Below are 23,572 nucleotides of genomic sequence, written 5' to 3' on the forward strand. Positions count from 1 at the left end.
AGAGGTTTTATTAAATAAAATATACTAAGATAGTAAAAACATTAAAACCTAAAATCTCTAATTCCTAAAAATTATTTAATTTTAATTGAAGTCATTTAATCAGCATAAAATATATTTTAATTAAAAAAGAAAAAGTTTCAACAGTCCTGAAAAATTTTAATCGGAATTAGGAATTATACTTTATATAAGTGGACTGAGTTGAATTTTATATAAAAGTTAATCTTCAAAAAATGAAGCAGTAGAAACTCGAGAATAAAAGCTCTCTTTATTATTATTTCTGGAGTGGCATCTGTGAAATATAACTGTTGCTCTATTTTGGTTAGAGAGAACTTTTATATCACTCCAACTACCATCTTTTTGGCATACCCTGAGTGAAAAAAGAGATTTATATGAAAATAATACCATTGTGCCTTCTGGGTGCAGACCGAAGCAAGACACCGTAGTAATAAAGCCATTATTATAAGAATTAGGGTTCCTTGGATTCTTTCCATTAGGAGATATCATACAATGTTGCTTATATTCAGAATTAGAAAAAATCTCACGTTCATTGCAAACATGGTCTTTTCTTTTATAATCATTTAAAAACTTTTCAGCTTCAATTGACCAGTAAAATAAAGCCTGTTGAGTTAGTAAATCATCTTCGTTATCTGCTTTATTCATTAAAACAGGAGAGCCTACGAATGATAGTGAACGGAACTCACTAATTTTCAAGGGAATAAAAGTGGATTTAAACGAAATAAATGGTCTCAGTCTGGAAAATAAAATTCGGCTTACCCTCGAAACAAGGGTTTTATCACTGTTAACGTCACTCTTCACGCCGGAATTGTATTTGGTCACCTCTGAAAGATAGCAAACTGCATCATCTTTGAATTCAATTGCAAAATAAATTCCATAGCTATTCAAAGACTTCAGCAAAGATTTACTTTCTAAGTCTTCCTTTGATCTAATCATTAAAAAGTCATGTATTTGTTTGTATTTCAAAATGACCCATTCTTTAAGTCTCTGACCGGCAATTCTCGGAATGTCAGGAGGCACGAAGTTCGGAAATGTTTTGAATGAAAATCGATCATTTTCCTTTATGTAAATAACATGAAGCGGCATAACTTCATTCTCTATTCCAATGAAAGAAATAGACGGAAGCCCGTCTGGACGATTTTTTGGTATTGACGCTTTTCCTACTTCAGTTTCTACTAAAAGTTCATTCATTAAAATCCCTCTAGTTGCGCCTTCTAATTCACTATTACTTACACCTGTAATCAAGCTTGGCACAACTATTTCTTTAAAAACTGACCCGTAGGATTTTTTTTTAGAGATTTCACTGCCTCCTTTTTTAATAACACTAAAGAAATCAAGAAATGTTTGTGTAATTTGGTTTTGAGAGTTCCTTGGTATTAATTTATCACGTGCTAAATTGTGAGAGACTTTCGTATGCGTACCCCAATCAAACAATTGACTTTTATTCTCTTCGGGATTAACTGATTTTTTCAGGTTACTGGTTCCAGCATCAGAAATAACTTTTTTTCTAATATTAAGGTTTTGCATGCTAATTACAGGAAATTCGGATTTATTTTCCAGGGCTGAATTTTCAGGGTCTAAGTGTCGAAAATCTTCAGCAGTTAATAGCATTCCAAAAAATGTATCAAATGGATTTCTTCCATTATTTTCCGACCTTTTCCCCCTATTTAAAATTTCGGAAAGTTTTTGTTTGAAATTTCCTTCACGATGATTATCATCGATATTTGTTGCATTGTTAAGTTCGTTGCTGGAAGAAATCTGCTGAATTCTTTTAACAGAGCCTACGAATAATATGAGCCCAATAAATGACCTTAAAAATCTTAATTTAGAATTGTATCTCATACTCGCATTTTAGCCTGCTTCTGTAGTATTCAACGTTCCAGGTTAGTTGTAGTTATGTAAAAAAAAGATAACAAATAATTTCGCCTAAAACAACCTATCCAAGAAATTAGACTTTTATTACTATAATTTATCTCTGTCTATATAAGAGTATCTTATTAGTCAATCCAATACCTGTATTTTCAATTGTGGCGGGAACAGTTTTGGACATGCTCCGTAAAATCTAAAAATAATCAATATCTAAAATAAATTTGGGATAGCAAAAAGAAATAAACATAATAAAACTAAACACATTAAATCGTAGAATATAGTATTATAGCATTACAGGTAGTGAAATGAGGGTATAGGATATTTAACTCTTGTTGATATACTGCAGAATTATTAAGGAGAGGTATGGCTTATTTTTTAGAGTTTGTATATAGTAATGGAATTTATTGGGAAATTAATTTATACTAAAAGCCAATTGGTATTTATAAAATTGATCAAATTATTCTACTAAAAAAACAAGCGCCTCTAACATATAAATGAGTGTTGAGACGCCGTCTCGTGTCTATAAATGTAATTATTAAATAAGACGATGGCAACTAAAGACTATATGATCATTGAATGAAAAAGGAGAGCTACAAAATTGAGTTCAATAATAGGTCGAAATAAATAAATAGCATTATATTTAAATTATTTAAAGGCGCTAAGGCAATAGCTTTGGTTTAAAAACGTAATTTTCCTATTAAAAATAACAAGGGAGTAAGACACAAAGAAGACCTGTTTTTTTTTTTTAAAGTAGGAATTAAGGTAGTTTTATTCAAAGATTGGAAGATTTCGAATTTAGGCTAAAATGGCACCTCAATTAATTTCCAAGAAGCGTAAATTTATCAATGATGGAGTGTTTGAGGCAGAATTGAACGAATTCCTCTCTTGTACTCTTGCAGAAGATGGTTATGCAGGCGTTGAAGTCAGAGTGACTCCAATTAAAACCGAGATCATTATAAGAGCAACTCGCACACGAGAAGTTCTTGGTGTAAAGGGCCGTAGAATTCGCGAGTTGACTTCACTCATTCAAAAAAGATTCAACTTCCCGGAGGGGAGCGTAGAGCTTTTCGCTGAGCGTATTGAGAACAGAGGGCTTTGTGCAATGGCCCAGGCTGAATCCTTACGCTATAAGCTGCTCAAGGGAGTTGCTGTTAGAAGAGCATGCTATGGTGTATTACGTCATGTTATGGAATCAGGTGCTAAGGGATGTGAGGTCATTGTTTCTGGTAAACTTAGAGCTCAAAGAGCAAAGAGTATGAAATTCAGAGATGGTTATATGATTGCTACCGGCCAGCCTTTTAGAGATTTTGTAGACAAGGCAGTTCGTAATGTCATGATGAAACAGGGTGTATTGGGAGTGCAGGTTAAGATTATGCTTCCATATGACCCAGAAGGTAAAACTGGTCCATCTAAGCCACTACCTGACGCTGTTATGGTTAGAGAACCTAAAGAATATCCTGTTAGCCAGTAGAATAGAATTTTATCGATCATAACTAGAATTATTATTCAAAATTGTGCTAATGGTCTTTTCCATGAAAAGATCCAGTCATTATCCAAATTTTAATTCTTATTTCACTCACTACTTGTTCTTTTTCTCACAATTGTATCCTTGTCTAAAACTTTTTTTTTTGAGATTATTTTGTTAATTTAGTACACATCAACTCCCGTTAGGGCGCACTAACGATATCTCCAAGATCAGTCTTAATTTTGCGAGATGATTGGGTTACAAGAGCTATTTGAGATTTTTTGGATGGAATTAATAGCATTGTGGATTCTGTTAATTATGATAATTGTGTTACTGAGAGGGATTAGGGAAAATTATGAGGTTGCAATCAATTGGTTTAACTCTTCTAGAGAGTTTTTGGAATCCAATTTTAGCAGATCAGCATTAATAAAAAAATCATTTTGGCTAGATTCTTGGAGTCAATTTGACATTTTTGCGACTGGAAGAAAGAATTGCCCATTTGTGTATATGAATGTCATTTGCAAGCCGAGACAAGATTTTCTTACTGGAATTTTACTCCAGCCTTTCTTAAGAAATTACGATAAGGTATATATTGAAATCCCCATTGATAAAATGGGGCCAATTGTGTTATTCGTATGTAATAAAAGTGAACTCAAAAGCGCTTTAATCGACTATCCAGAAATCGAAATTCACTGCTCTCAAAAAAAGATAAATAATTTCCCTAAAAGTAATGTTATTTATGCCAACAGCAACGCATGTGTTGAGCTTCTAATAAGTTCTAGTTCATTTTCAAAGTTTATGTCCTCACAAGTGGCAGAAAGGCTTGTAAATTATATTTATATTTCTGACCAAACTACATGCCCAAGGCTAACTAATAGTTATTCAAAGATTACAAGTGTGCTAAAAGCATGTATAAAAATCCCTTCCAAAAATGACTTTGATACTACGAGCCATCATACTTTAGATTTAAATTATCTTTTTAAGAATATTTTATCTCTTTGCGAAACTCTACAAACTTTAGAGCTTCCGGAGAAGACAATTCAACATATTAAAAACAACAGGTTACAAATTGAAAAAACATTCTTTAAAATGAACAACAGTGGGGTTAATGAGAAAGCAGAGGCCAAACGGCGAGAAAAAATTCGATATGAAGCTATTAAAGTGAGTAGAATGAGTCCAAAAGAGCAAAAAAAATATCAAGAGAAAAAGGATAAGCAACAAGCCAGATCTAGAATTAAACTGAAGAAAGTATGAGCTTGACGTTTTATGAACTAGCATTTAGAATATTCGTTATCCTATATAATAAAAATTTCAATTCACGATTAATTGTAGTTAGACTTAAATTTTTTGTAAAAGCTTAAAATAATTATTATATTTTAATATTTTTCAACCTTTGTAGCTGAAAGTTAAATTATTGAGATTAGAATTTGGAGGCGATGCATTACTACTTGATTTGCTTTGAGATACATTTTTTCTGTAGGTAGGAGAAGCAAGAGGCGAAAACCCAGTTGGTGACGCAAGTCCTTCAACAGATTTCTGCTCAATATACCTTACTACGGATGGATTTGGTGTAACTGTGTACTTTACATTAGAATTGATTTTGCTGTTGCTGGATGGGGAGAACATTTGCTGTGGGCTCGCAGGGCTGAATTTGTTCATTGATTTAGTTGATACAGGAGATGCTATTGCATCGCTCATCCCTCCATTTGACATAAGATTTGAATTTGGCCATACAGTTCTCCAGGATGTTCCATGAACATTGGTATTGTTGTAAACTCTAGGTTGTAGTGAAGTTGCAGGAAAAGCTGCACCTTTAGCAATATTTTGTATTCTATGTGAATTCAAAGAATTATCCACAAGATTAGTATTGACTCTCACAAATCTTGGAGAAGACGCCAGGATGTTTCTATCCTTTGAATCTACCTTGCCCTCTTGAATATTTGGTTTGTGCTTTGATTGATGTTGATAATAAAAAGACGAATTTGAAGAAACAAAATTTTGTCTTGCCTGAATGTTTGATGCACTTGGAGAAACGATTTTTGAAAGTTCTAAGTTGGGCACACTTTTAATTTGCACCTTTTCAAAAATACTTGCTGTTTCGAAGTCCAACTTTCGAGCATTAGCTTGGGAATTTGAAGATGTTCTTGCTAGATTTTTGCTCTCGCTGTTTTTTCGTGAATATTGTTTATAATTTGAATACTCAGATTTACCTTCATATTTATTTGGTTTATCTCCACTATTTTGAGGAATACTTTTGCTACCTGAAGAAGGGTCCTGTCTTAATTCATTCAAAAGAGAAGCATTGAGAACTAATTGATTTGGGATAAGGCCAGTGTTAAAACATGATGGGCTTCTTTTACTGGAGCCATCTAAAGCGGGATTTAGACTTGAAACTGAGCTTTCAAGCCCTATTTTCGGAATTCTAGACTCATTTAGGCCGATTTTAGCCTCCATTTCGTATATTAGTGTAAATATACTTAAAGCTCTTTCAATAATAAACATTCTTTTAGATTTATTTATGCATGCAATGTAAACTACTTATATCTAACTATATATCGAATTTTCGAAAATCTCTTAATGTTTGTAAAGTAATATTAATTCAAAGGCGTTTCTGTTCATCATAACATTTTCTTGCAACGATGAGTCACAGATAGACATCACACAACATATAAAAGTCATAGTTTGGCGCCTAATCATTTTCAGATCAAATTGTAAACTTGCAACTTAAAAATATAGTTAAGTATTAAGAACAATCACCCTTTGTTTTTTTTTGGCAATAAGCAAATTGTAAATTTGGTCAAGATTATCGCAGAATCTTTGCCGAAATCTTGCAGATGCAGATTAAGACCAATTCAAGCCAAAAAGCTTAGATAGGCCACTCTCCGGATGAAATACAGACAATAAGCAGGCATAGAAACTTGCGAAACTGAGTTTCTACAAAGCAGACATACAGAAAAATGAAGCTGCCGTATTAATAGGAACTCAGAAGAAGTCACCTCGTTCAAATAAGAGTTAGAAATTTCTAGATATAAATTCTATCATAAGACGAGCATTTCCTGAAATTTTGGATCAAGAATTAAATGCAACTTTCAAGAATAAATGCTGCTTTAAGGTATGTGGTCCGCTAAAACCCTAATCCAAAGGGTAAATAGCGGGGGGCACAGGAACTCCGCTCCGAGTATTATTAATATCATAGGCAAATAGTTTACTTGAGTTTCTTCTTTGGACGAATTTGGCTTGTTCTCCCACACTTACGCTTGCGGCAATTTGTTGCTCTTGGTGGTAACCTTGCATAGCACTTTCTGCAAATCATCTTTTCGCAATTGTACTGACGTGCTAAGTTTGCCAGGGAAGGCTCAATAACACCACCTCTAAGTCTCAGCACCAAATGTAAGGTAGACTCCTTCTGAATATTGTAGTCAGATAAAGTTCTGCCATCTTCCAATTGCTTTCCTGCAAAGATCAGACGCTGTTGATCAGGTGGAATGCCCTCTTTGTCCTGGATCTTTGCCTTAACATTCTCAATGGTGTCGGAAGGCTCAACTTCCAATGTGATGGTCTTTCCTGTTAAAGTTTTTACAAAAATTTGCATCTTCTCTGTGTCCTAGTTTAAAAAAAGACTCTTTATTAACAACTTCACTGATAGTTCGTCTTGCTTTAAAGCGACTTGCTGCCTAGCCCGCACCTTTTTAATGTTGATTTCCTTAGACTATGGCGTCTCAACGTCTCGTCTTCGGGCGGTATCATGATGAATACTTTTTGAAGCTTGTTCTACCGAAAATGTGTTCCTTTTTTTTCATAATTTTGATAAATTATAAGTCGTGCCTATTTTAGTCTTTGTATAATAGCTGCCATTCGTACACTCATCTATGGCATTCATCGCAAGGTTTCATTGGATTCTCACAGTGGAAACGGAAGCTAGGTGTTTACATAATCCCAAAATATGTATTTATATTCATGCCGATATTAAACATAGTTGGTGGCATATTCTTTTGCATTGCCACCTCAAAGGAGTAATTCAGGACCCAGTCATTGATAATTCGAATTATTGAGGTAGTTATTACTCCTAAACAATTTATATTTATTTGAGTCTTAGCTCATTTATATGATTTCCCAAAACAAACAGGCCAACTTAGTTAGCTATTTATGTGAGTTTGTATAATCTCAAATACTGATGTTCTCTTATTCTCGATGTTAATATTTCTTTCAGTGAATTCACATTCCCGCCCGATCCTCTATAGATTTCTTTGACCCGTTTAGTAAATTTATGAACAGTGATAATAGATTTACCGTTAAAACCTATTTCTTAACACTATAAGTCAATTAATGAGATTATAACTGTAGTCAAATTGTATGAACTGTTATTTTTTTGAGGTAAATGGTACGTCAAACGAAGTTTGCTAAAGATTGGTGTTAATTATTTACAGGGTGTAGCTAAAAGAACTAGAAAATTTGCAGCGGTGAAACGTATTTTGAACCCCAATGATAATAGAGTTAAACAGTAAGTTGACCGAGATATCTATTCTTCAACAGATATTTTAATTATTCCTACCTAGAAATAAACAGAATAAGATCAATGTACATAGTGAAAAGAATGACAAACTAAGAGAAGTGTAAGTTTTCAGAAAACTATTAGATTATGCTTGTAACAGCATTTCTTTAGGCCAAATGTGCCCTCTAGCTTATTTTTCAATTATAATAACAATTTGGGCCCTCCCTTCCACATTCTACTAGACACCAACTTTATTAACTTTTCTATACAGCACAAATTAGATATATTCAAGGGAACAATGGATTGTCTTGTAGCTAAGTGCATTCCTTGTATTACTGACTGTGTAATTGGGGAGCTCGAAAAGATGGGTCACCGTTACAACTTGGCTTTGAAACTAGCTAGAGATCCAAGATTTAAACGTCTGCATTGTCTACATAAGGGGACTTATGCGGATGATTGTATAGTACAAAGAGTAACTGAACACAAGTGCTACATAGTGGGAACGAATGATACAGAACTAAAAAGGAGGATACGTAGAATCCCCGGGGTGCCAATAATGTACGTGACCAACCATAAGTACTCGATCGAGAGACTTCCAGAGTCACTGGTTTCCGTTCCACTGAAGAAATAGCTCAACTTTGAGATTTTAATTATATTTACTGCATTTTATTGTGCATTTTATTGTGACTACGTATATTTTTGGCGAATCATGACATAATAGTGACGCCGCCTTTGTTTATGTCTCTTGTCTAGCATTTTTTTTTAACGCGAGAAACTAATCGTAGGACGGATTCAGGTTAATAACTCCTCTTAAAGATTTTTATAGTCTTGGTTTTTGCACTCTTTTTAGCTTTTATTGAATTTGAATATGTCCGAAGACGAGCAGCAATTCGACTCTGTTGACGCAGGAGCTTCCCACTGCTATCCAATGGCTGCCGGTTCAATCAAAAAGAATGGATACTGTATGTTGAAAGGAAAGCCTTGTAAGGTTGTTGATATGTCGACCTCCAAAACTGGTAAACATGGCCACGCAAAAGCTCATATTGTTGGTTTGGACATATTTACAAATAAGAAATACGAAGATGTTTGCCCGACATCACATAATATGGCAGTTCCATTTGTAAAAAGAAGCGAGTACCAATTGATCGATATCCACGACAATTTTACATCACTTCTAACTGAAAGTGGATCCACTAAAGATGATTTAGCACTACCAACTGACGCCGAAGGTAACCCTGATGAGGTATCTCTTCAGATCCAGCAAATGTATGCAGAAGGTAAGGCAATTCTTGTTGGAGTACTTGCTGCATGTGGAACAGAAAAAATTGTCTCTGCTAAAGAGTTGGCATGAGCCTATTGTTAATTAAGCAAAAATAGATTACTTAGAAATTTCCTTTTGTAGACGAGGTTCTAACTCTTTTCGGCAATTGCCTATTTTTCTTATTTTGTTTGGAAACTTGATATTAAGGACTTCGACATTGTGGATTGAATTTCTTTTATGACGAAGGTAGCAGGTTTGAGAATATTTGTCCGAGCTTGGGTAGAGAGGTAAGCGCGTTAATTACGTTCTCTGGTGGGAACATAAGTTCTATCTTAGATTCTTTGTTGCAGTTAGCTCTTGCCGCACCTCTGTGAAAGGAACTGCTTCTTTTTTTCGTAATCCCGGTGCCATTTGAGATAGATATTATGTTGTTTGATTCTAGGGCATCGAGCAAGTCTTTGTATTCTTCAGGAGGAGTCATGAATTCTGTGCATATTTGCTGGTATTTTCTCATTGATTGGCAAATTGATGCCCTAGTGTTAGTTATTTCGTGAGCTGAAAACCCCTCTTGTTCAGTCTTAAAACTACTATTGCCTTCTTTAATTTGATTTTGTTCATAAATAACTGCAAGAATAATTCCCATTATGACATATTGCTGATGAAGAGGAAGAGTTTCAATTATTTTTAGTCTTCCCTGGTTTGTTTTGTGAATTCTTCCAATAACATTTTGAAAGCTACCAATAGGTACTGAAACACTTGCTGGCATTGACCTGGTTCTCAATCTATGCGGATTATTGACTTCCTGTGAGCTGAGTGGACCCCTATTCAATTTAGGGCTATTTTCTCTTGTAGAGATATTGCTTAAATTTTCTAATTGAGTTGAATCGCTATTTTCACTTTCATTGCTTATGGCTAGTTGTTCCTTTTGGATTTGGCTTTTTCTTTCAAATAAAAACTTTCCTAAGACTAAATAACATGCATCTAATGTTCTCCTACAGTCTCCATAAATGCTCGCAACTTTTCTAACACACAATTCAATACCAGCCTTATCTAGTATGGAATCATTTTTAGAGTTGCCCGCACGATCAATTCTTTGTAAAACTATATCTTTTAATGTATTATGGCTATATGGTGAGAAAACCATAAGCTTAATCCTTCCTTTATTCTTAAGTTTAATTCCAATTTTCTTTATTATCTCATTTCCTATTTGTACAGTATTAGAAGCTGCTAAGAGCACTAATCCCGAATCTGGAAAGTTGATTATTGCTTTGAATAATTCAAGAACAGCATCTTCATTATTTCGGTTGCCACGAGCTAAGTCTATCTCATCAATGAATAAGACAAACTTAGCTTTTTTATTTGAAATTTGTTTCATGAAATACAGAACGCATTCCTGGAATCCTTCACACCTGCTAATTCTTTTAAACTCTTCAATTATACGAGTTTGAAACTTCATCAGTCCTAATAAGTGAACATAAAGTGAAATCCCATTCGTCAAACCTGAGTTTTTGTTAAAATATGAAGCAACTTTTGATGCATTTGTACGAATTACTTTGTAATTTGTAGGCTTTGAAAATCCTAAGATCTTTGATGAATTATTTTCTAGAATATTTAAAATACGGTTTATTGTACACGTTTTTCCTGTTCCAGGAGAGCCAGAAATGTGAATAATCCCCGAATTACTGCCTAATATGCAGTTTCTGATATATTCTGAAATTTCTTTAAATTCATTTTCCCTACCCAAAAATTCCCAATCAATAGAGGGCTCTGATTTTAGGCTTTTTAGTATTTTTCTTGTACAGAATTCCTCCAGCTGATAATTATCTACAAAAGCTTGTAGATTTTCGTCAACTTGTTCATCCCCAGAACCATCATCACGAAACCTAAATCTTTTTCTTCTGGTAGACATATTAATAATTACTCATCACTCAAATTATTCGATACAACTTTCTTTATAATTTGAACATCAGATTTGAAAATATGAAGTCAGGTTTGTTAATATTAACGGCTGTTGCAGAAGATGACAGCTACAATAACACTAAATTAATTTTTATCGATTTTTGTTTACCTTTGCCGGCATGCCAACATGTGTGGGTTAAATAAGAACAATGTCACCCCACGACATGCAAATTTTTTGGCGCATAGAATAACGTTATTCAAGGTAAATAAAAAAAAATAAAGGCCAGAATAGTTAACTATAAATAGGTTGAATTTGCACAACTAGATCTTTAAAGAAGGAAATAAGTATGTTTTAACAACGTATTAAGTGAAATATTTCCCTATTTCTACTCAAGTTATTTATGTTATTGCTTGCAATTATTTCAACATTCGATTCTTAATTCATGCGCAAAAAAAAAAGCGCTTTAATGCAATGTTCAAGATGCACCGGATACTAGAATAATTAATAAATAATAGTTTAGAAGATGACAAAATCAGATTTTGATAGATGGTTTCCATCACACAAGAAGGTTAATTCTCATCTTATTAACTCTGGAAGCATAAACCAACCAACTTTCAGGTTACTATGTATTCATGGCGCAGGTGGTTCAGACCAAATATTCGTGAAGAAAGATTTAAATGTTGGTATGGAGTCTTCTAATATACTATTAGATTATATTCAGGAAAATGGGATAGAGCTGCTTGCTCTACAGCTCCCAGGCAGGGCAGGAAGATCTCAAGAAGCTTGTTATAAAGACATTACTACATTATTAAATGATTTTTATCCGGTTTTTAAGAGCCACTTTTTTGGGGAAATAAATCTAACAGAATTTAAAGAAGTAATACCATGGGTTATTGTTGGCCATTCAATGGGAGGACTAATAGGCTTTGAATTGTTGAAAAGAATCAAGTTTGAACAATTGAAAGAATTTTCAACTAAATTTGGAGTAATAGACCAAGTAGGATTCGAAAATAAGATTGTGCAACTATTGAGGGAAAAAAGAATATTTCCAGAGCTATTTGTTATTATGTCTACATTTCCACCAAACATTCCAGAATGTGAACGTCCATGGAGAAAAAACGAAGAGCTAAATGGTGAAGAGTTTAAACAAGAATGTAGTAAGTGGGGAATTAATGAAAATGTATTTAAAAAAAATATTTGGGAGGAATTTGAACAACAACTGAGATGTGATTTCAGAATGTTTGATAGTTTTGAAATGAATTTGGTAGATAAAGCATTGTATTGCAGTAATCAGTCGCTTTATAACTGCATGTATCCACTTGGAGTTAAATCACAATTATGGAGCGCCTCTCAAGACAATAAAGTCACAAAAGATACAATGAATAAGTGGAAGGAGCTGCTTGTGTTGAATGAAAATTCTTTCGATATCAGAGAAATTGACGGTAAGCACAATTTCCTGCATGATCCAAAGACAAGGAGAGAATGGATGCAAGAACTATCTACATCAATAGATAAAATAATATTAGACCTAGAATACTATTAATAGAGCGCATTAAAATAATTTATAATTTTATAAATCTATTAGAATAATTCACTTCTCGTATTAATCCTAACATTTACAGAACTAAAGAGATGCTTCTAGTACCTTTCCACTTGTAAAAGTATAACTCCATTAATTACAACTTAAATTTAAATTTCCTTTTAACTCAAAAATTGAGACAACCACCTAAAAGCCTCGGAGTATCCCATCCTCCTAACAACACTACACATAAAAACTTCCACAGGTCTTATTCCGTTATCCCCTCTTTTTTCTCCCCTACCATATGTCAAGTGCTCGAAAAGACCAAGACTTTGTCTAAGTTCATCCTCAGATGCAGCCATCGGAATATCAATTTTGTTACCAAGTATCACAAATGGGACATTTTGTAGTTCAGGTGTTTCAAGCAAATTACTCAGTTCTTCACGTGTCTCGCCAAACCTTGATCTGTCAGAAGCATCAACGAGAAATACGATCGCATCGACCGTTGCAAAGTAGTCCTTCCAAATTCTTCTTGCGGTCTCGTGGCCTCCTAGGTCGAAAGTCTTAAATTTTATTTTTCCAATAACGAGCTCTTCAGAGTGAGGATGTAGAGTGGGTACGTGAGTTGCTATTCTGTCATCCTTAAGCATATGTAGTAATGTTGTCTTACCTGCATTATCAAGTCCCAGAAACAAAATCTTTGCAGATTTATTTGAGAGCCCGAACCAGCTCAAAATATCACGAAACCATGAAAATACAAACATTTTTCACTCTTGAAATTTCAAAATGCACAAACAAGATCTAGAAGTTATTGGTAACTAATCACCAGGTGGCAGCCAACTTGTTAACCGATTTATTAAATAATAATCACCTCACTTCTGCAAGAGCTTTTAACCAATCAGCATCACCGTCTCACAGATTAACAAATGCTGCAAATATTTTATCTTCAGAAAGTCTCTTTCTCCCCTCAGTTAAATCACTATTTTGTAAACTGTATTTTACCCCCCATAATGTGAACTTTGGCGGCAAAGTGGGCGGCATTGGTTTTTAGATTTAAGAGCGAGTAATTTTACCTTTAATAATTATGGCGATACTGTCCTACTAACAAGTTACTACAGGCTAATTTTTTTTGATAACTAAAGAGAATTTAATTCTAGTCATTATTCCTGTTCAGCTTAATTTCATCTAGCTTGTCTTCGATGTAGAGCGAAATTTGTTTGTTTCTCAGGTTTTCCTCCTTTTCTTTATCTGAAGGAATGATTGTAACCTTCATGGGATTATTATAAGAAAATTTTTTTATGTTGTATTTAAATTTGGCCCAATAGTAATAAAACTCCGAAAATATTGATAAGGCAGTGTACTTTAACATGTCATGTATCCTCTCCCCAACGCTTGCAATCCTACTTTGCTTCTTGCTTCTTTTCCTTACTTCTTCTAAATCGATAAATGAGTGTATTATATTTGGATTTATTTTTTCGTGTCTAACACTATTAAAGTATTCAATAAGAAATTTATATTGATTGTATGTACATATATTTTTATTTTCAATCATATACATGTCGTCATAATAGACATTAAAATCAGTTTTATCATGTCTATTATCCATTAATTTCTTCTCAAAGAGATTATTTTTTTCAATTATTTCATTAACATCGAGCCCATAGATTCTAATTAAATATTCTCTTGATCCGTTTAGGTCTCTATCGTCCAATAGAATGGATCTAAACGTTTTTTCCATGCTTCTATCTGGAAGTTCTTTTATAGGTCTTCTTCTCAGGTCAATAACTGCTGTTGAAATTTTAATAAACTGTAGTAAGCTTTTACCTTCAACGTCCCCAGGAACATATGGAATATACCTCCTAAGTATTGGTACCAAATCTGGGAGGGATTGTGAATTTCTTGGATAATTCACGTATGGGAAAGGTGCTGAAGCTTGCTTTCTATTAAAGAAGTTGTCCGACGCATCGTCAAATGCAGTTCTTTTTCTAAACTTGAAACTTTCTCTATTGTATGTTGATTGTGGCACAGAGTTCATTCCTTTCAAAATTGCTTCCATTGGAATTGGCCCCACTCCATTTCTTAGATTTTCAAAATCATCTATGGTTACTTTAGGTACCATTGGCATATATCTGAAAGATGTTTTTGAGTCACCGTAAAATACCTTCGCTATTCTAATAGAAGATGCTAATGTGCTTGTGTCATTTAAGCTATAGATTCTTCTATTTAATTCGGTGTCTCGAATCATAGTTTGTTCCTGATTCATTTCGAACACCATAATTGGAATTTTATAAATAAATTGCATTACTTCAAATATTTCTAGATGATGCATCTCACAACCTTGGTCTATACTTTTTAATTTGCAACTTTCTGGGTTTCTTGCGCATTCCATATCATGCTTCATTTTCTCTCTTGAAACCTTCATCTTATTGCACATTGAAAGAACAAATAATACTATCTCTTGATCAGCTCCTTCTACATGAATATATGCATTATTGCTTTTAGAGTTTTTAATTATGTCACGTTCCAATTCGCAAATTTTGTTAATAAGAGAAAGAGAAGAAGCAAATGTTGTCTTTATTAACTCCTTGTAAGAGCTGGTAGAATATAAGAGAAGTGATAATGATTCAAATATATCGTCTATTCCAGAACCTATCTGAGATTTTCTTAAGTCTTTTTTAAATGGGTTCGGCTTATATCCCCAAAAACTTGAAAATTTGTCTTCAAAATAGGTCTTGTCTTTAAAAAATTCTTTTCTTTCACTTTGGAGATGGTTGTAAAAACTTTCCTTTGTAAAATAACTCTTTCGTTCCAATCTTGTGAAGTTATCAATTTCTTGGTTCTCCCTCCTTTCAAATTTAACCTCAGAATTTTCAAGCTCTTGTCCGCTTTCAAGCAATAAATCAACGTATTTGTCATATGTGATGAACATTAAAAAATTAAATTTTGTGTTGAACATTTCTTTTGAAATCTTTTTCTTATCAATACCCAGTTTACGATTGTTTTGATCCTGCCATTCTGAATAAATTTTAGTGAATAAACCCATGGGATCTTCATTATATTCCTTCGATTTTAATAGACCAATTGGGTTTTTTGTGAAATTCCTCAAGAAGAAGAATACTGTTTCTGTAGCCAGCTTCTCATCGTTCTCAAAGTCTTTTCTATCTGGAATTGTGCTTATAATTCTTTTTGAAAGAGGTATTCTTAGAAAACTATAATGGCAAACAACTATTGCTGTAACTAATGTTAAAGCACCTCTGCTTGTAAGAATTGAAGCACATGTAAACAGCAGTAGCTCTCTATCATATTGTGCCCAATATGCTTCTTCATAAATCGGAACAAAAGAATAGTCTTTCTCTATTCGTCTTGCTTGCCTTAAACCATCAGCTTTATCGACCGCCGTCCCATAAAGCTGATTCAAATTTATTTGAAGTTTCCATAAATATGGCGATATAGAATGAAACGCTATTGAAAGTTCTTTTGCAATCTGGTATAGGGCACTTTTATCAAGAAAAATTCCTTTCCTTCCGATAAAGTGGATCATTCTTAATAGATTCCTGATAATAACTACAACTTCGGGGAATCTTGGAACTAATTTTTGTATTAAGATTATTTGTTCTGAGCTGGGAGTGAATTTATTAAAGAACTCTGATCTACTTGTTTTATCCACTAAATTTCTGTATTCATTCCCATAATTAGATAAATGCAAACAATTTGCCACCGCTGCACAAATATTTCTTATAGCTGGCATTTTACCAAAAATTCTCATTAAATCATTTGCAGTATTATTGTCTGTTCCTTCTGAAGAATTTATATTATTTTTACTTATGTTCAAAAACGGATCTAAATCGATTGGTTCTAATAGTGCCATCTCACACACGGTTATTACGAACTCTATTGGCCTGATGTTATTCATTGAATTGTCAACAACTGGAAGTAATGAAACTACCGTAGATATTATACGATCATATATTAACATTTGAGGGATATAAATTGGGCTAGGATTTTTTAAAAAAAGAGAAATATTTTTTCCAAAGCAATACAAGGCTCTAGAGCTAACATTTAAAGGTAACATCCAAAACTCCCTAGCCATATTGAAGAGTATTTCCATATCTAATTTAAATACATTATTACTTTCCTTAACTTTATTGGGCAATAAAGAACCACCTTTAAGAGGAATGAATGAAAATTCAGGTTCACTGTTCATCACTCCAACCTTCGGTAAACTTACAAAATTATTCCAAGGCTTCTTTTTTGGAATGATTATGTACTCTGATTCAGACTCAAATTCATTCGGAGATTTAGCTTGAATTTGATCTTTTTCTTCAGTTGAATATGGCATAAGAGTTCGAGTTGTGTGCCCATATTTTTTTTCCTGTTTTCTCGTTACTATAATTTCATCTCGATTTTCAGGATTCAAATTTGTATTATAACAATTTAATAAAGTTGAATTTTCCGCAAGAATTTCATCAGCGCTGGTTTTATTTTCATTTCTAGCTAAAGTAATATTTTCTTTTCTTGCAATTTGCTCAACTACTTCTGAATCATCCTGATCTGTTTCTGTATTTAACTTATTTTCAGGAAATATATTGATTATATTATTTTTTTGCTCATCAGGCTTCCAAGTATCTATTTCCAAGTTTTTTTTCTCCTTGTAAATATCTCCAACGTAAATTATACTCTGTAAGTATTCAAAATCCAATCTATTTGCCAGATCTTCCCAGTTAATTTGTGGATTATATTTGAAAACTTTGTTAATAAATATCCTGCTTTCATATACTCCGGCTTGATGAAAAGAAATGAGAGGCTGAATGATAATATTATATTGATAATATTTTTCAGAATACGGTATAAACTCATTTTCTAATCGAAAACTAGTGTTATTTACCTTGAATGTACTCTGAATCTTGCTTTGTTTATTATTTAATGCATCCTCTTTACTAATCGATGTTTTTGAACCACTATTAAGTATTTGCCCAAAATAGTTGTTTGATGGCTTCCTCCAATTTGCTTTATCATCAGTGTAATTTTTTGCTTCACCTTGAATTATTACAAATGAAGGGAACAATGCATTCTCTCCATTTTCACTTTCTAAAATTTCATAATCTGCGTCAATATGTTCTCTTAGAATGGATTTATATTCGATCTGAACACCAATTTCGTTTGATATTATTTTTTTATTAGTAATCGCATCATAAACTGGAAGTATTGCATCCCAAGTCCAATTTGAGCCATCTTTAACTTTTTCATAAATTTCTTCATTAAAATCTGAAATATTTCTTTTGAAAGCACCCTGATAAAACCCAGAGGACAGTTCCTTTTCGACTAGTAATCGTAAGAGTTTACAAGATGAAGTTTTATTATAGCTCCCATTAGAATAGTAATCTATATTACTCAATTGTTCAATAACCTTTGTTATTTCTTCATCCAACTCAAAATGCACTTCCCTTCTAGAATTTCTCAAAACTTTTTTATAAACCTTTATTTTAAAACTGTATATTCGTGAAAATGCAATAAGTTCAATAAGTGCAGGTCCTCTACGTTGGCTAAGTAGAAGTGAATAGTATTTTTCTGGATCAACAACTCCAACCTTAACATAAAGTTTCTTAAATTCATCCCAATTAAGTTTAATATATCCAATAATGAGTGAATGTATCATTGATACAATACTTAATGTAGATTCTCCGTTTTCGATCGCAAGATTCCCATACAGCTGAATACCTAGAGATCTATAAAGAGACCACTTGTCTCGCAAGGCGTAATACTGAATAAAATCTGGGGGATAAATAACATTTGGATATTTCTCAGAAACTACTTCAGCTTCAGAACAAATAGGATCTGGTCTCTTTTTCCATGATGTTGGTGTAAAAGAAATCATATTTAATAAATCTTTCAAACTTTTGTAAACCTTGTTAGGATCAAAATTTAATGGGACTGGTGAAAATGAAACCTTACAGAGTACATCTGCTATTTTGAAATTTGTTATTTTCAGAAGTGTCTCTGTGCAAAATGTTCTTCTAAGTAATGATGAGTGGTTTGCAAAAACACTAAGCTCATAAATCATTTTTAGAGTGAGCCTTATTGGTAGTTGTACTCCTAGCCTTCCTGAATAAAAATATAATCTTCCAAGGTCACGAATATTAAGGCCGGGAAATTCCAACTCTGGTAGTTCTGCATTAATTTGTGACAACTGTTGAAGTGCAGCAAAAAACCAATCAGAGGGCAAAGCATCTACACTCGATTTTCTTTCAGATGTATCTGGAAATAAGGGAGTTTGGTTTGATTTAAAAAAGTTAATTTTTTGATTCTCCATTACACCAAAAATACGTGCATTTTGAAATATGTATTCATTTACTTCATCAGAAATATCTTCATCCATACATTCATAAAAGTAGTTGCAAATATCATCATAAATCATCTCAAGCAAATTAGCTGAATCATGCGGCTTGAATTCATTATTTTCTCTTTTGGTTTGTTTCTCTTTGATTAATTTCAATTTACTATCGTAATATTGATTTACTTTAAAGTCTAAGATAGAAATACCCATTATTGAACCTTCATACCCTGATTTATTAAGGCACAAACCTTCTCCAGAATCCATATCCATTGAAAAAAACATATTTATACACGAGCTGATCATACTCTCTTTTTCTTCGAAATATTTAAAAAATGGAATCCCCAGCATAATTTTCACTATTGTATCCATTCTAGAAGTATTTATCGAGTTGTATGTTTTCCATCTAATTTTCATTAGTGGTAATACAGCTTTAAACATACAAACTGCTCCATTCAAACTTGAGCCCGAGAGGAACGAAAAATCAACAGCTAATTTTACAAATTCTTTAAGAAGAGTTCCTTCCTGTCCACTTAGTTCATTTGATTCTTGTTCGTGAATGTGCTGATATTCAAAATTAACCATTTTTTCCGGAATAATTGAAGGGATTTCAGATAAAACATCTTGAGTCCATTTCATATTTGGCAGCAAGCTATCTTTTTCTTGAATTAAATCAATTGGATCAGAATTAGACAGAGTAATATTCATTACTTCTTGAAATCTAGGTGTAACTTTATTTTTAAAAATTCTATTTTTTTTACTTTCTCCATCCCTAAATCCTAAATACCTTAAAGAATCATTATTTTTATATAATCCTGAAATATCGCTATCAAAGAGTTGAGTTCTATTATTCCCAATATTTGAAGTTATAAACTCTTGAAATTCTTCATTATTCATTAATTTATTATCCGGTACCGAAACTGAAACACCTTTGTTTAATAAATAATAGATTCTTTCATCGCTGCTATTGGGAGAAAATGTAGCATCTTTATTTAAACCTAAATATTTGTCATTCATCCATTTATATTCCGTCTTAGTTTCTCGGGATTTTTCTGGATTGTAAATTTCGATTTGATCATCCCAGAGAATATTCATTAAATTATATCTACCACCTAAAAAAGAATAGTAATTTGCTCTATTAACTCTACTATTAATATTTTTTTTATTATATTGTGAGCTTAATAAATCATTAGTTTTATTATTTCTTGAATAAATATTTCCATAAAATGCTGGTGCGTCCTTTCTAATTTTAATAAGTTTATTGGTTGCATCTTTTGAAAAATTTGTTAAATTTCCAAAGGGATATGTTTTATTTTTACTTCTAAAATCTCCTAAAACTTTTCTATTTTTATTTCTTCGGGTTCTCTGTGAATTATTATTTGTACTTTTTTTATTTTTGTACTCATTGGTTTTGAGCAAAATTTGTGTTTCGACAGAATTAATTAAAAAAAGACAAATAATGAATATTGAATAAATAAACACCAAATTTAATAAATAAATAAATCTCTTTTGGTGCATCTTTTTGATTTCAGGTTTATCACTAAAAAAATTCTTTTTTGTTAGCATGTAACTCATACGGCGGGATGATCTAAATTTCTCAATAATGCACTATATTACAAATACATAGATAACTACTAAACAAAATTAAGTGTATTAGCTATTTAAAAAAAAATTTAAAAACCTGAAATTTATTTACATTACTTAATCATAGTAAAACAAATTATTTTGAAAAAAAAATTAGGCCAGACCCTTTAGTAATGCCTGAGTTATAAATTTTTTTGTCTCTTATCTTCACATTAAATTAAATATATATATCTGTTCTGAGAGATAATATTAAGGTAGATAATGCAAAATACATGATGACCGGCGAAAGCCTTAATCATAAAAAAGAACATTTTTGCATTATTAGCACAAAAAAAAAAGATAAACGAAAAATTGATAGTTCAAAACTCAACAACATCGATATTGTGTTTTTAGATGATTCTGATAAGATTGGATGTACAGAAAATACAGAAATTCAGGAGGAAAAAAGACCAAAAGCAAATTTATCTGTTAGCCAGCGTATACAAGTATCGTTTTTAATTATTCTTGCCATTACCAACTTATTGGTTTATTCAATAGCATTTTGCACAGAAAAGAAACTCGCCAAATCTAAGTGACTTTAATTGGAACTCTAATATGGTTATGTAAGGCATGATACCAATCTTTTACATCAATTGGAATCGAAATATCCAGAAATTTTCCATATGCAGGGTAGCCAATTGCTCGAATTGAATTGTAACCTCTTGGATTTTCATAGGATTTTTGGCATGATGAATAAATTATCCAACCCCCTAAATAGGACTAAAATAAAGCATGGTTAAAAGTGTTTGTAACTTACCCGGTGGAATAGTGATATCATAATTAATATAGTGCTTACAACCCTTTTCCAGTTGATTAAATTCATATATAGGATAATCATACCTTTTATGACTAAGTTTTGTGAATGTTCCATTTAGAAAGGGAGAAGAAAGTACTATTTCATTTATGGAAGAGGTAGGCTTTGACTTTATTATCATTTGTGGAAGTGAGTACTCTTTATATGGATAACTTTTCCAAGTATTGAGTTCCATCCATGGTACATTTCCATACAAAATTGTAAATGAATAAATTGTAATAAATAAACCGAAAAAAAATATTTCTAATACTTTAAACAAATCATTAGCCTTCCATTTTTAAAAAGTGATAATATCTTACCAGTTATAAATGTGCATGCTCTAATATATCTAATCTTCGTTATTTTCTTTTTTTTAATAAATGCATGCCTTATTTTCATGGTATATATTACTTTGAATATATAAATAACAAATTAAGCAAATTTTGAGTATTAGAATTAATTCAAACTGTTAAACAATAGGCAGGTTAACTTTTATTCTAAAAGCGATTTCCCCCACATTGAATTCCAAAATTGTAATTTTCTAGTGTTTTCCATTAACAATATAAATCTTTGCCACACCAATTTTGTTAATTGATAAGATTAACGGTTAATTATATTAATTTATTTGCATTATCAATAGCTATTAAATAAATTCGATACATTTATGCAATTAACTTTGCTCATGTTTTTTTTTGTCAATTTATTCTTTTTAAATAAACATTTGGCGGCTTATGTATATTGTTTTGATCTTTAATTTAAGCAAAAGTAATTATTGAAAATTATTATTCAACAAAAAGAATTATTTATAATGTGAACATGACTATCATTGATTGATCTCTTATGGAACCAATAAAAGATGATATACTTTTTAAAAAGGATGAGTGCTGGAAAGAAAGCGAAAAGAAATTTCTTCAAAATGAGTGGCGAAATTCAAAAGGATCTTTGGAATCAATTGTTTCGTCTGATTCTCTCAACAATTCAGCATTTACTGTGCGCTCAAAACTATCCCAAGATTCTCACTCAGATGAATACTCTGTAATGATTGACGGCGATATCCCTGTAGACGAAGAAATGTATTTCCAGTTTTCAAGCATATCAATTATAAATCGAGTCTTTTGTGATATCTCATCAGTTAAATATACAACTTACTCGGAAATCAAGCATATATTCTACTTCTTGAGCTTCTTCTTTTTTCTTCTTTCCATATTTTTATTTGAAAGGAGTTGGAATGGAGTTACAAAGGTTAAAGTCTACTATGATAATTTTGGAAAATTTCCGCTATTACTTAAGAATAATGAGAATTATTCGAATTTAACTGAACACAGATACGAAAATATTTCTGAGAACAATAAACTTTACGAGTTTACAGTTGACCGTACTTTACAAGAGCCGATTTTTGTGTATTACGGGATTAATGGGTTTTTTAGCAATACTAAAGAATTTGTGGGTTCTAAACCTCCTGAAATATTTGGATATGGCTACAAATGCACCCATATACTATCCATTGGTGATATTCTGAGGTATAGACCCGATTTTAGAATTTATCTTGCTGAGTTTTTCAAAGTACCAATATATTTCAATTTCACTCAAATTGACAACATTTTTCCCATTAATAACAAAAAGTCAAAAATTTTCAAAATGGGCAGAAAAAATAATTCGATTACTAGGAATATTCTATGTGGACTTCCAATTTATTCTCTCTTTACAGATGAATTTGAATTAACAAAAAAAGGCACTAGTAAAGATAAAATACAAATTAGAACCATCGATTTTCCAGAAGATCAATGGAAGTTGAAAGTTCTTCACAGTTTTAGGCAATTTATTTCTGGAACAATTGACAACAAATTCTTAAAGCGATCATATGAATCTGGAAAAAAATCTAATGATAGGATTCCTAGGTTATCTATAATGCTTTCAAGGTGGTGGAGTCAAAGTATTTCTCCAAACTTCATTAAGCCATATGGTGTAATTAGCTCGTCATATGAATATGGCAGCATGGACGATACGATTTTGTATCCTGGTTCGTATGAGCTTAATTTTATTTCGAATTTATTTCCAAACAATGCATGGGGGGCTGAAAAGTACGTGCTATTTATGAATCTATCGGTTTTTGGAGGAGAGCAATACTTAGCAGCTTCGATATGTTTGTTTATAGCAATAATTTATGCTCTTATTATTTATTTTAATCCAAAACGTGCTCAAATAATAATTATTAAGAATAGAATTGATCAAAATATCTAACTATCATAAGAACTTCAGATATATGTTTTAGACTGATTCAAGTAATAGCTTATATATCTAAAT

General features: G+C 32.3%; 14 protein-coding genes across 14 annotated transcripts; 7 read left to right on the forward strand and 7 right to left on the reverse strand.

Annotated features, from left to right (window-relative positions):
- Positions 1-216: 216 nt before the first annotated feature.
- ELE39_001104 (uncharacterized protein) lies at positions 217-1,857 on the reverse strand (the record flags this gene model as incomplete). The annotated part of the gene is made up of 1 exon (XM_067344143.1): positions 217-1,857. The coding sequence occupies one exon, from the start codon at positions 1,855-1,857 to the stop codon at positions 217-219; it is 1,641 nt and encodes a 546-aa protein (XP_067200181.1).
- An 832-nt stretch (positions 1,858-2,689) lies between these two features.
- On the forward strand, positions 2,690-3,355 carry ELE39_001105 (40S ribosomal S3; the record flags this gene model as incomplete). Its single annotated transcript, XM_067344144.1, has 1 exon — positions 2,690-3,355. One exon carries the CDS (start codon positions 2,690-2,692, stop codon positions 3,353-3,355), a length of 666 nt encoding a protein of 221 aa, XP_067200182.1.
- Positions 3,356-3,598: 243 nt separating this feature from the next.
- Positions 3,599-4,603, forward strand: ELE39_001107 (uncharacterized protein; the record flags this gene model as incomplete). Its single annotated transcript, XM_067344146.1, has 1 exon — positions 3,599-4,603. One exon carries the CDS (start codon positions 3,599-3,601, stop codon positions 4,601-4,603), a length of 1,005 nt encoding a protein of 334 aa, XP_067200184.1.
- A 132-nt stretch (positions 4,604-4,735) lies between these two features.
- On the reverse strand, positions 4,736-5,851 carry ELE39_001108 (putative low complexity; the record flags this gene model as incomplete). The annotated part of the gene is made up of 1 exon (XM_067344147.1): positions 4,736-5,851. One exon carries the CDS (start codon positions 5,849-5,851, stop codon positions 4,736-4,738), a length of 1,116 nt encoding a protein of 371 aa, XP_067200185.1.
- A 703-nt stretch (positions 5,852-6,554) lies between these two features.
- Positions 6,555-6,941, reverse strand: ELE39_001109 (60S ribosomal L40; the record flags this gene model as incomplete). The annotated part of the gene is made up of 1 exon (XM_067344148.1): positions 6,555-6,941. One exon carries the CDS (start codon positions 6,939-6,941, stop codon positions 6,555-6,557), a length of 387 nt encoding a protein of 128 aa, XP_067200186.1.
- A 277-nt stretch (positions 6,942-7,218) lies between these two features.
- ELE39_001110 (uncharacterized protein) lies at positions 7,219-7,401 on the forward strand (the record flags this gene model as incomplete). The annotated part of the gene is made up of 1 exon (XM_067344149.1): positions 7,219-7,401. The coding sequence occupies one exon, from the start codon at positions 7,219-7,221 to the stop codon at positions 7,399-7,401; it is 183 nt and encodes a 60-aa protein (XP_067200187.1).
- Positions 7,402-7,727: 326 nt separating this feature from the next.
- On the forward strand, positions 7,728-8,472 carry ELE39_001111 (uncharacterized protein; the record flags this gene model as incomplete). Its single annotated transcript, XM_067344150.1, has 4 exons — positions 7,728-7,730; positions 7,777-7,850; positions 7,906-7,962; positions 8,013-8,472. 4 exons carry the CDS (start codon positions 7,728-7,730, stop codon positions 8,470-8,472), a joined length of 594 nt encoding a protein of 197 aa, XP_067200188.1.
- A 237-nt stretch (positions 8,473-8,709) lies between these two features.
- ELE39_001112 (translation initiation factor eIF-5A) lies at positions 8,710-9,192 on the forward strand (the record flags this gene model as incomplete). Its single annotated transcript, XM_067344151.1, has 1 exon — positions 8,710-9,192. The coding sequence occupies one exon, from the start codon at positions 8,710-8,712 to the stop codon at positions 9,190-9,192; it is 483 nt and encodes a 160-aa protein (XP_067200189.1).
- Positions 9,193-9,337: 145 nt separating this feature from the next.
- ELE39_001113 (ORC CDC6 like AAA ATpase) lies at positions 9,338-11,011 on the reverse strand (the record flags this gene model as incomplete). Its single annotated transcript, XM_067344152.1, has 1 exon — positions 9,338-11,011. The coding sequence occupies one exon, from the start codon at positions 11,009-11,011 to the stop codon at positions 9,338-9,340; it is 1,674 nt and encodes a 557-aa protein (XP_067200190.1).
- Positions 11,012-11,525: 514 nt separating this feature from the next.
- Positions 11,526-12,545, forward strand: ELE39_001114 (thioesterase of the a b hydrolase superfamily; the record flags this gene model as incomplete). The annotated part of the gene is made up of 1 exon (XM_067344153.1): positions 11,526-12,545. One exon carries the CDS (start codon positions 11,526-11,528, stop codon positions 12,543-12,545), a length of 1,020 nt encoding a protein of 339 aa, XP_067200191.1.
- A 158-nt stretch (positions 12,546-12,703) lies between these two features.
- On the reverse strand, positions 12,704-13,285 carry ELE39_001115 (small GTP-binding sar1; the record flags this gene model as incomplete). Its single annotated transcript, XM_067344154.1, has 1 exon — positions 12,704-13,285. One exon carries the CDS (start codon positions 13,283-13,285, stop codon positions 12,704-12,706), a length of 582 nt encoding a protein of 193 aa, XP_067200192.1.
- A 389-nt stretch (positions 13,286-13,674) lies between these two features.
- On the reverse strand, positions 13,675-20,370 carry ELE39_001116 (large secreted protein; the record flags this gene model as incomplete). The annotated part of the gene is made up of 1 exon (XM_067344155.1): positions 13,675-20,370. The coding sequence occupies one exon, from the start codon at positions 20,368-20,370 to the stop codon at positions 13,675-13,677; it is 6,696 nt and encodes a 2,231-aa protein (XP_067200193.1).
- An 815-nt stretch (positions 20,371-21,185) lies between these two features.
- On the reverse strand, positions 21,186-21,667 carry ELE39_001118 (putative small; the record flags this gene model as incomplete). Its single annotated transcript, XM_067344157.1, has 2 exons — positions 21,186-21,532; positions 21,589-21,667. 2 exons carry the CDS (start codon positions 21,665-21,667, stop codon positions 21,186-21,188), a joined length of 426 nt encoding a protein of 141 aa, XP_067200195.1.
- Positions 21,668-22,108: 441 nt separating this feature from the next.
- Positions 22,109-23,509, forward strand: ELE39_001119 (eukaryotic membrane with transmembrane domains; the record flags this gene model as incomplete). The annotated part of the gene is made up of 1 exon (XM_067344158.1): positions 22,109-23,509. One exon carries the CDS (start codon positions 22,109-22,111, stop codon positions 23,507-23,509), a length of 1,401 nt encoding a protein of 466 aa, XP_067200196.1.
- Positions 23,510-23,572: the final 63 nt, after the last annotated feature.

The sequence above is a fragment of the Cryptosporidium sp. chipmunk genotype I genome (genome assembly GCF_004936735.1).
Source record: "Cryptosporidium sp. chipmunk genotype I strain 37763 chromosome Unknown contig_17, whole genome shotgun sequence".
In the NCBI taxonomy this organism is placed as follows: domain Eukaryota; phylum Apicomplexa; class Conoidasida; order Eucoccidiorida; family Cryptosporidiidae; genus Cryptosporidium; species Cryptosporidium sp. chipmunk genotype I.